The sequence below is a fragment of the Octodon degus genome, unplaced genomic scaffold (assembly GCF_000260255.1).
Source record: "Octodon degus isolate 3935 unplaced genomic scaffold, OctDeg1.0 scaffold00007, whole genome shotgun sequence".
In the NCBI taxonomy this organism is placed as follows: Eukaryota; Metazoa; Chordata; class Mammalia; order Rodentia; family Octodontidae; genus Octodon; species Octodon degus.
In genome coordinates this window covers 29,550,411-29,562,492 of record NW_004524583.1, presented here as the reverse complement: position 1 = coordinate 29,562,492, position 12,082 = coordinate 29,550,411, and the positions used below count along the sequence as shown (strand labels likewise).

Sequence of the window (12,082 nt, the reverse complement as noted above, 5' to 3'; positions counted from 1 at the left end):
TTAATTTCTTCTACTTTAATTTCACATCATTGAACTAAAAGGGTCAGATGGCAAGATCTGTCTGCAGCGTAACAGCCCACAGTCTACCACAACAGAAGCACTATTAAGCATTAGACACAGCTCTAACCATTTCATAGGTACTCACTCTTTTAATACATATGAAGTTCATAACTACCTTATAAAACAGACAGACACTACATTCATCTCATTTTAAGGTAGAGATGCAACTTAGAGCACGTAAGTAGCTTTTCAAGAGTCACAACAGCAGAGCACATGCCCTAATGAAGGTATAATATTCCATATGATTTAGCTAAGTTACCTCCTATTACAAAATTTAATTTATTAATTAATTTGTTAATTTATTTATTTATTTGGTACAGGGTCTCCTGTATTTCCCCAGCCTCCTAAAATATTTTTTACTTTAAACTACATTTCCTGCCATGTGTGGTAGCACAGGCCTGTAATCCCAGCACTTGGGAGGCTGAGGCAGAAAACTGCAGTGAGTTCAAAGCCGAGCTCCTGTCTCCAGGAACTAAAAAAAAGCAAACAAAAGTATACTGCCCTTCACACAATAAACAGCATCCACCTTAAGAATAAATGTTTGGAGGGGCCAGGGAGATGGCTCAGTATAATAAGCATTTGCCTGGCAAGCATAAGGGCCTGAGTTCAATCCCCAGTTCCGCCCAAAAAAAAAAAAAAAAAGAATGTTTGGAAAATTCGTCAATACCTCAAAATTCACTGAAATCTACTTACGGTTTTATGCCTACACATATGTTCTGCTGACATGTTTCTGGAGTACTGTATATAAGGCAGACTACACTTTTCCTATATCAAACTGTAACAAATAACGTTTCTCTACATGAATACCTATAATATTTGAGATTCTATGTAATTTTTAAATAATGAAAATAAAAACAAATCTCCTCCCCCTACTTCCAATCTTCCAACAGCCCAAATAAAATCCTCAATTAAATCACTGTATTTAGTTGTAATGAAAAAACAATTAAATATAAATTCCCAACATAATTAAGCTTTGTTTTACTCTTTATTCTAAATACAGCGAAGCTCAAATAAAAATAGCCTTTAATGCCTTTTTTTGGCAAAAAACGATTTTCAACAGCCCACCATTACATTTCTCCACCAAAGGATTTTTTTTTAAAAAATTCAGTTGTTTATGAACATGCAATCATTTTTTTAAAAATACAAACAACAGAGAACAAAAGTTGAAATTTGGAAAAATGAGAGTTTATAAGGTTCAAAAGATATACTAAAAACTATGTAGCACCTTCCATACAACTCTTCCTTAAAAATGGAACATCCCACATTCCCTGTAAAAAGGAAATGGCAATATAAATACAGACAAAGATTTATTACTGATCTGGCACATTTTATTAGTAATTACATTTCAACAATATTTAGAATAGCAATATTTTCTGTCACAGTAAGTGTACTCTTTAAAATTATTTTGATAACTTTAAAAATTAAGCTATATTATAAACCTACTGGTTTCTTGTTCTTATGATTAGAAATCATTAAAACAAAATAGTATCCACTCAAAAACTCCAAGAAATTTAATTGCTATATTGATATCAAATAATCATAATTACTTCAGATATAATCTGTTCTCAATATTTAGATCTGATGAACTATTTTCTTCCTTAGGCATTGAAAACTGTGTCTTTATATTCTCATTAGTAATGAAAACTTTTATTAGAATCTTTACAAAAAAAGAAAAAAACACAGAATGCTTTCTACAATACCAATCTGTAAAATACTCTGGATGAAATTTAAACTCTTAAAGACCAAACAAAAGCAGTCATATGATTAGAAATGTTTGTACGAACAGAAAATCCAGCTTAATTTTTCATAAGAGACTGAACAGTTACCACACTAAGATTCTACACATTAACACTAATGATACAAATCCAAATAAAGGCGAGGGGAGTAGAGACTAAAAGCCTAAGGTGCAAGGGACAGAAACTCTACATCTGGGCCCGTTCAGGACATACATTTCGTAACCATCAGAAGAAAAGGTACTCTTAGCAGGAGAAAATAGTAACAAACAACTCTGAGGGCTGGGAAGATAGCTCAGTGGAATAAGTGCTTGCCTAGCAAGGGCAAAGTCCTGAGTTTGATACCTGGTATAACAAAAAGGAAAAAAAACCCTGAGATAAAAAGTACTGTCAGAGACCAAACACACCCATAATATAAAACCACCCATACAATTTTGCGCAACCTCTTCATAAATCTGAAATAAGTAAGACATTACTTTAACCAAACTACCATCACTGTCCTAAGTGGCATCATACACCCATCAACAGATGCAAAATGCCAACGTAAGCTACAAACCTCCATTTAACAAACTTCAAAGAAAAGTCTTAAGTTACAGAAAAAATACGAACTTTTCATGACTAAAACTTGAATTAAGCAAGAAACAAAATCAGAGACAGACAAAACAAATCAGTTTCCTTTCAAAGTACCTAATCAGAGATAAAGTAGTACTCATTTGGGGAAAACCTTCTATAGCAGGTTGGATGATCTAGTCCTGGCCGCTCAGCAGCACACACTGCGTAAGGGACGACCAGGCGTGAAGCAGGAGGCAGATGTCTAGATCCAGGAGGGGGCAGCCAGGAAAGGAGAGGAGGTATTGGGGCTGAAACCAAGGAACACATTATATACATGCACCAACTTCCTGAAATAAATCCCGCCATCATCATAACATACACTGGTAAAGTGCAATAATTTTTAAGAAGAGATGATTGTAAGTGGTTTGGTGTCCTAATAAGTTCAACATTGTTGTTGCTATTGTTATACAAAAGAAGGGAAAATTTTTGCTTAGAAAAGTAGAGGCCATAAAGAACAAAGTGACAGCAGGGTGTGATGGTGCACACCCATAATCCCAGCACACTGGAAGCTGAGACAGAAGGATCACCTCGAGTTTGCAGCCAGCCTGGGCTACACTGTGAGTTCAAGTCCAGCCTAAACTACACAGGGAGACCCAGACTCAAAAAATAAAAAATAAAAAATGGAGAACAAATTGATATACTTAGTAAGACAAATGAAATACTTCCATCTTGGTGTGTTCAAACCGAAACTTTTCTCTGAGACAACCACCTCCTCCTTCATTGAAGAAGGCTTGTTTTAACAGAGTAGGAGTACTAACAGAAAGTGTATCCTAGTAAGCACTACTCCCCTCACCAGCACCAGGTCAGCAGCGACTTGAGGAAGTCTCTTCTTACAGCTTACTTACCTCCACTGATGGCGTCTTGCTCTTCCCCTTCTGGAAATGCAACCTGGCTTGGCAAACTATTCCTAGATCGAGTGACTGTCTCTAATTGTGAAGCTCGTCCCAGTAAAGACAGCTCATCCAGCACCTCTCCCTCTTTGGCCTCAAGATCTGATTTTGAAGTGGTTAATGGCTTTATATTTTCAGGTGCCATGAGCCGATTTGAATCATTCAAACATGCTACCGTGCCGCTGTCCAGGCTCAGCACTCGGGCACGAGTCTTGGCACTGCCTGTGCTGGAAGTCCGTCGCGTGGCCCGCTTTTTGCTGGCTCCCTCAGGACCCAGATGGGCTCTGTGCATGTGCTCAGAGTCTGCCCCCCTTTCCCTATGAACATGTTTGGTCTTCAGAGCACTGTACCTGCCCTCAGGAGACTGGCATGAATGAGAAGTGGCACTGGAAGAGCTGTCACTGCTCAGCTGGTGAGCAGACTGCACGCTTGATGCTCTGCTCAAGTCACTCTGATCACTAGAGTCCTCGTCATGACAAAATATAGCACTGTGCGGCTTGGTTCCAGAAACACCTCGAAAAGACACATAGTCCCTATGTCGGCTCGAGTCAAAACTGCTGGCCCGTTTCTTTCCCGCCCGTCTGCGGCCCGGCTTGTGCGCAGAGGCCGTCCTGTGGATCAGGCTAGAGGACTTGGGCCGCACATCCCCTTCCTTCTGCTTTCCCCCCGTGTCTGCACAGACTTTTGAATTCCCCACCACACTGGACTTCTCACTCTGCTCCTCTCTGCTGTCGGCAGGTTTCTCGGGTGCTCTGTTCACTGGCGCAGGGAACTCATTCGCGTGGGGGTTCTTGTTGGCGTCTTCAGACGCAGAGGTGCTGATTCCTCTCTGGCTGTGCATCTCATCAGAGGCCTGAGAGTCCTGGGCCTCAGGAGCCCCGCTATTTGAACTCCCTTCTAGGACAGTCTTGTCACTGCTAGTCCTTCTGTCACTGGCACAGCTGCTCCTGTCCTCGGGGTCAGGACAGGACTCTTTGTTTCCAGTGCTCCTCTTTGCCACCTTGGGAGACTCCTCGTGCTCTGAGGCGATGCTCTCTATGTGAGTGGAGCTGGTCTGCTCACTCTTATAGCTGCTGATGGTGCTGTTGGTGTCACGGTCTGTCCCGCTGCAATAGCTCTCTGTTGACCCGCTACTGCGTGTGCTCAGGCTCCTCAGACTGTCCATGCTTTTGTCGGCATTCAATGCTCTGCTCTTCCCGCTTTTTGTGGGAGGCTGTGGATGACTGCTTTTCAGGTCACCAGCATGCTGAAATTCCCCTGGTAGACAGGAATTGTCCACCAAGGATTCTTTAGATCCAGAGTGAGGCTTAGAAGATTCTAACTCACTAACTGGATCTAACCCACGTCTTTGCTGATAAAGAGGGAAGTCATTTAGCGAAGTGTCAGGAAAAGCCACAGCAGAGCTAGACGTCCGTGGCACACCTCGTGGCCGGTGATCTTTCCTGTAAGAGTGTGAGTGTAAGGGCACAAGGGAAGCTACCTCTGTGTCACAGGCACTGGAAAGAGACTGCTCGAGGTGGTGGTGCTGGCTATGACTTGGCAAGCTTGCTTTGTCGCTCAAGTCCCTCGGTAAGTCCTGCCCACAAGAGGACAAGGAAGGCTGAATGGAGATGAAGGAATCATTGGAGACCAAGCGCAAGAGCTTCCGATCGGTGGCCAAATCTGTTTCGAATACATATTTGGAAATGTTAATACAGATGTCTGATCTGCTTCTCTCCGACTTAACAACGGAAAGAATTCACAGCATACAGTAAACCAAGTATAAACAATTTCTCAAGCAGCTCACTGACTAACAGTTGGCAAGTCACTCCTAAGGGCTGGTTTCTGTTTCAGCTACACAAAGAAAGCTTTCAACTAATGGAATGAACTGAATTTTCACATCTTTGAGTTACTCAACTGGCCCCCAAAAAGGCTCCATAGACTATCAGTAACATTAAGAAGGGGTGGGAATATATTTACAATGGACCTGGATTTCTAAAGCAAGCTCTCTATCTCTACCACTGAAGTGACAGTGAGTACCCTTCTAAATCTCTTCTTCTATAAAACCAACCTTGAGGAGTAGCCAAGGAATACGGAGTTAATAACAATGCTTGACATAATGCCATCACAACTTGTCATGTCACCTAACATTACTAAAATCCTTTTGAAAAACTAGAACAATTTAACAAATCAACAAAAGCCTAATCAGAAAAAGAAAACAAAATCAAAGGGCTAATCAATGTTCAAATAAAACATTGCATAATGATGCAAGATAGCTTACTGTTCCTTATGACTAAAAAAACCCACAATAATTACAGGGCAATGTACTGCATTCATTCTTTTATCACAGATATATAGCAATTACAGAATGTCTCATAAAAATGACAGAACGTGTATCTGTAACACCACTTCTTTAATCGTCCTTTTAGCACAGCAATTGAATTTCCAAATAAACTTTGTAAATATAATGAGAAATGTAGATATTTATAAGTAAGTACATCCACCTATTTACCTAAGTTATAATCAGAATAACGGCTTGGCAACTGTATTGCACAAAAGCTGATTTTAAGACGTACATTTTGACACGCAGGCAGATACTTAAACCTGCTATTAGTTCAATAACTAGAAAAATTACTCTTGTCATAACCACACAGACAAAACATAAAGGATTCTACAGTGAAAATGTGCCCAGTAGAATCAATGGTAAAAGCAGACATTTCTCCCTAAGATTAAATTTTAAAACTTTATTAGATTTAAATATTTAAGAACTTACGATACAGCCTATAGTATATACCATACAAATTGTGATTTACAAATGACTTGTTAGGCTTTTTCTCATGTTTTAAAGTATCCAAGATAACTAAGACCACATTATTTATTATTTGCACAAAAACACTATCACTGTACTTACATTCTTATATTCTTTAAATTCTAAAATTTACGAGTTAAGCTGGGCATGGTAGCACACACCTGTAACCCCAGCATGCTAAAAGGCTCATGCAAAGGATCCCAAATTTGAGCCCAGACCATAAAATTTAGCAAGATCCTATCTCAAAATTCAAAAATAGAGAAAAAGAAAAAAGTAAGTCTAATCCAGTACCACCAAAACAAGAAAATAAAGAAATAGAAAGGGAAAGTACACCTCTCCATCCTCAGACTTCTTCTGACAATCTGGAGTGATGTGACACACAGAGGACCTGCTATCACCTAACTGCTAACCATTTACACATCCAACCCAGAGAAATACATGTGCTCATACTGTATTTCACTACCAGAGCCAGGACCAAGAAGGATCTGGAAAAGGGAGCCAGGCCTCTTCACTACCATGCCAAGTCCTTATTTAACCTTTGGGTTTTGTTTGTTTCTACACACCAGCAACTCCTAAATAGCCCTAACCCAGACTTCCTCCCTGAAATTCAGACTTCTGTTTGGCTGTATGGAGGTCACACTAAACACTCCATTCCCCCAGACTGCTGCAACTATTCTTCACCCTGTCAGCTAAGCAGAACTCCACTCTCTCACCTAAGCCAAAAGCCTTGAGTTAGGAATGTTTCCCTTACATGACACATCTAACTCCATCACCGATGTCATCTTAAGTATCTTCTACACAGACCCATTCCCTAGCCTTGGATTCAGGCAATAATCTGCCAATTGAGCTTTCTGTTTCAGCCTCTGTCCCTTTCAATATACCCTCCCAACAGGAACCACAGTGTTCTGTTAAAATGTGACACACGCGCTCAGAACAACTAACATCTCTACAACGGCTGAGAGCCCAGTGTGGCCCCTCACACATCCTGACAGGCCACGCTGTCGGTCCTCCTCTGCAGCCTTCGCACTTGCCATTTGCTCTGCCCCGCAGGAGCTGCTCCCCTCCCCAGGCGCTCTGGGCCACTGCCTTCTCCTTATTCAGGTCTCTTCCCTCAGCCTCTCTCTTTAACACGACAAGCCCCCACTCTCCGCTCCCACCGCCCCCTCCCTGTGGCACTGCCTACCGCACACATACTGACGCACAGCCCTAGGCTCTACGCTAGTCTGGGTGCCACAAAAACGCTCTTTTGGGGCCTGTTTACTGATTTATTTCCAATACTGAAAAGTGTTCCGCATGAAAAAACACTATATGGGTAAAAGCAAGTTATAAGACTCTGTGGCAGTAGAATAGTAATGATTAAATAACTTCTAAACCATAACAATCCTTATCTGAGAATAGCATCAAACTTTAGATTCCACAAAAGCAAGTAAATAATGACAGTGACTCTAGTTTCAAAAAAACAGAGAATTACAGTAATGAGCTTCCAAGTACCAGCAACAAAACATACTTGTAATAGACTTGTAAAAGTTATCAAGTTGATGCGGGAAAAAAAAATCATAATTTTGTCACTTTGTATAGCTTAAAAATAAGGATCACGATTAGGAAATCTGTTAGCTGGTCTGCTCATTAACACTGCCCATAGCGACAAAGGCAACAGGTAATAACAGAATGGAAACAGATTAAGATTTCTCACCCAATTTTGGCTCCTTGATTATATATAACCTTCAATAAGTGCCATTTAAAAATGGGGAGGACTTATCTTTCTTTTCATGTTGGGAAATTTTAAATCACACATGAAAATATGTTAAAATAACTACAAAAATCCAAAGTATTTTAGGCGGTAAAAAAAGAAAATGTAAGCACAAAAAAAATTCAAAACCAGAAGGAAAAAAAATTACGTACAGTCAAAATTTCTGATAGCAATCTGCTACAAGGCACCCTGTTGGAAATGGATAGTTTATCAGAGAGTCCAACAGCAATTTATTTACCTAACATACTATAACTTCCACAGTTAGATAAGAGATGAAAAGAGCAGCACTCAAAAATCATACTAAATGGAAAATAACAATTTTACATACAACGTTTCCATTTAGCTGGTTTACATGCTGTGAACAACTACAGGAATAGCAAATTCTTATGTCCCATCACATAAAACTCTCTATGTTGATTTGGCAGAACATATGCAGAGTAAAAGTACTTTTGAAGCCATTATACAAGTCATTTTAATGCTTCTTAAAAGTAACTGAATTAAATTACAAAATTCTGTCAAAGCGTGACCAACCCGGCCCACAGATTCACCCAGGCACCACTCTGCGCAGCGCCACTGTGAAGAACGCAGGTCTTACCTTGCTCTTCGCTTCCCTCCTTACAGAGACTAGAGCTCGGGCCCAGACTTAAACTGATGTCATCCGAAGTCTTAGCGGTGTCTGTATCCCCTGCAAAGAGGAACACTGGCATAACCAAGAAGACCAGCAGGGGTGAGGCAGGTGGCTGCCAAGGAGTGTCCTGTGCCCCCAGGGCCACACTAGTGAGAGCGCCACACGAGGGCCATAGGCTCCCAGGGTGCATGATCAGCCTTGCAGAGCTTCAAGCCACATGACAGAACACTTCCTTTATCATGTTACCAGGAAAACTGGGCAAGCAATTTTGAAAAAGGAAATGCAGACTGTAATAAACTATGAAGTAACATAAATTTCCCTCTCCTAAAAAGTTGTTGGACAAAAAATATAGCTTACATAGAGGTGTAAAACAAAAGGGGGGGAAAATTTTTCCTTTTTTCACTGCTTCATTTGTACTCACAATGAAAATTTCACATCAAATTGATTAGCTTTCTATGAATTTCCTAAACCTCCGGCAGTATTTTCCCTAAGCAACAAAGTTTCTGATAACTCCAACTTGTAATTCATGTACTATAACACAAATGACTAATCACTTTTGTGAAATTTGGATAATAAAAAATGAACACAATTTAAATCAAGCAATCTTGAGAGCTTTCTCTGTAAAATGACTTCTAACACTTCTAAACGTACAGTACTATTACCTTCACTACAACCAAAGGGGGGAGAAAAGGAAGAAATGGAAAGTCAGACGCAACATCCAAGTCACATCATGCCTACCTTTAATAGTGGCTGCTGTTCCAAGACGGGAGGATCCGGATCCAATCTGTAAACATCAGTTAAAATAAACTAATGAAAATAGAGTTATGTCATTAGTAACTCAAACTAGTAAGATTATAAAATAAAATTATTAATTTATCTAAACAAACTATCAGTTTTTTTTATTCTGTATTTAGTACAGTATCTACAGGGTCTCACTACGTAGATCAGCCTCATAGTGATTCTCCTATTTTCAGCCTCCCAAGTCTGTGATTACAGGTTTGCACCACCACGTCCAGTATCAGTCGCTGCCTCAGTGCACACCGGGGGCAGGGCCACCATGGCACACTGGGGATCAAATTCTGGCCCTTATCAATCTTAAAAGATACCTGTTGGGCATGTTCCATCGGGGCCAACACAACCTGCCTTGCTGAAACGCAGAGGGAGGCGCTTACTCTTGGTCTCCCTGCAAGCTCGGGACTACACAGCCACAGGGCCCAACGCTCTAACCCAAGCCATGCATGTGGTCATGTGGTCATGTGGTCATGTAGTCATGTGGTCATGTGGTCATCCCTTTCTGTATCACTTCATGGCATAGGCATGTTATAAACCAAAGCAAAACCAGGCATTCAGTCTATCTGCAATGGACTTTTTGGAGGACATACAGAAAAGGTTTGGGAATGGTGGGACAAAAAATATATTCACAGCTACAGAGAAACAATATATATCTGTCTAAACATTAGTATAATAGTATGTAGCATCCTCAGCTCCAGAGAAGTCAATACTTCTTTGCAGATGCCTAAAACATTTCAAAAAGTTGAAGGTATCCATAAAGCGCCATTTTTAAGGCCAAACTATAATTAGAAAACTAAAATAGGCCAATAAACTTTTAGTTTTTATATTCAAGATGGTATAACACTTTCCTAAATCTTTATGACCATTATTTATTATACGACCATAAAAAGCACATAAACAGACCAGTTAGATAGCTCAGCAGACTAAAACACATGCTCAGGAAGAGCGGAGTGGCCCAGGTTCAATCCCCAGCTTGCCATGCCAGCCCCCCCAATACACTGAGACAGCGATTGAGACTGGGTGTGGTACGCACCTGTAATCCCAGTGCTTGGGAGGCTGAAAACAGAAGGATCACTACAAGTCCAATCTACATAGTGTGACCCTGTAGACCCTGCAGACTCTGTCCTAAATATATATGTTTTTAAAAATCACCAACTTCATGAACACAATAAGGAATCCAAACAACATGATAGTTAATTACATCAAGAGTCTTAGCAACTCTTCCTACAACTTCTTTTCATGAGACTGAAAGAACGAGAAATTATACAAAACTAGCTTCATAAAATAAAACATAAAAACATGACATAATTCTTTACATATTTGATAGTTTTCCCTTTCAATTTAAGAGAAGTACACCACAAGAAATCTGCTCAGAATACAGAGACAGAAGAGAGGATGTCCACTAAAGGGCTGAATTCACTGAGATGGACACCCAAGACGTGCACAACAGTGTGTGAATTATGTCAGTGAAAAGTAACTAAAGATAAGCATGCAGATGTGGGAAAATCTAGTCATAAACTTTTGGTGTAGCCAATAAAAACTAAGTTTCAGATTTGTTGACAAACACAAACTTCTATTTCTCAAAGTCACTGCTGTTGAGTACTCTATTACTTGGCTAACCACAGCAACCTTAACAGATACTAGAAGTGATCATATTTTATTCTTCATGCCTTTCTGTATTATTTATGATTTTTCCAAAATATCAAAAATCTTGACTGTTTGTGATAGACCATAAGGAATCAAAAGTACATCCAAATGCAATACAGTCCCCAAAGTGTCACTGGAGAAAGTCACTCAACAACATTAATATTCACAACACTTTCAGTTAAGAGAACTGAGCTCCAAAGGAGAACAGTACCCTGTAATTCTATTTTAAAATGACTTTATCAGCTGAGCATAATGGTACAAATCTGTAATTCTAGCACTTTGGGAAGATGAGGCAACTTAGTGATTTAGCAAGACCCTGTCTCAAAACAGCTGGGGATGCAGCTAGTACAAAGGCTTTGAAAAACTCTGGTATTATGTATGTCATGAATTATGTCAATTTTCTTCTAGTTCACTTGTTAAATTTTCTAAGAATAAAAAAGAAAACACGTAAGAAAAACTGGTATCTCCCTCTACTCAGAAGTAGAGCATCTTAAGCGGCTTATATAAAGTAAAGCATTCCAGTGTTTCTTAGCTGCAGTGTCAAAAGAAAGGTCCAGAATGGACTGAGAATGCTAGATGTCAGAAGACCAAGGCCAACTAGAGAGTATATGGCACCTGCCCATGAAGCCCTGCCTTTGTATCTCACATTAGTTTTCCTCTGAAGTCAGCCCTTTTTCTGTTTCATCCCAGTGGTAATTGTTACTTTGTGAGAGGACTTTGTATTTAATTCCTTAGTAACATACACAACATTTATAACTTGGTTATTTATGTCACAGGTTACATACAAACTCTAGGGTTAAAATTCTCACCCTGGACCATTAAGATGCCTTGAGTACTATCCAGCACAAAAGTATTGGACAGAAGATAGATGACAAAAGGAAAGAAAAGAAAGGGAGAGAAAAGCAGGGGAAAAAAGATAATTGTTAGAGATAATAGATTAATACTGTTTTAAGTCCCTAGTTTCCCCAAATAAATGATAAAAGAAAGAGTAGAGACCAAAGGGATTGGGGTAGAGGTGCCAAGAGAAAATGAACTAAGGACTAAGACACAGCTATTATGTCTAGTAAGAGAATAAATGGGGGGCTGGCCCTAGCTCAGTTCTTTAAGTGGCTGCTTCCACAATGCTGGCAGCCTCAGTTTGCTGTAGTTCGATCCCCACAACACTCCAGCCATGCCAAAGTG

General features: G+C 40.0%; 1 protein-coding gene across 4 annotated transcripts in view; it reads right to left on the bottom strand.

Annotated features, from left to right (window-relative positions):
* Nucleotides 1–12,082, bottom strand: part of Pcnx1 (pecanex homolog 1) — a 134,443-nt gene that overhangs the window by 107,537 nt on the left and 14,824 nt on the right. For all 4 annotated transcript variants that reach the window (XM_023703281.1, XM_023703279.1, XM_023703283.1 and 1 more), the window contains 3 exons: nt 9,200–9,245; nt 8,429–8,518; nt 3,251–4,957 (listed from right to left, as the gene is read on the bottom strand). In XM_023703281.1, coding sequence (XP_023559049.1) covers nt 3,251–4,957; nt 8,429–8,518; nt 9,200–9,245 — 1,843 coding nt within the window. The remainder of the gene's footprint in view (nt 1–3,250; nt 4,958–8,428; nt 8,519–9,199; nt 9,246–12,082) is intronic.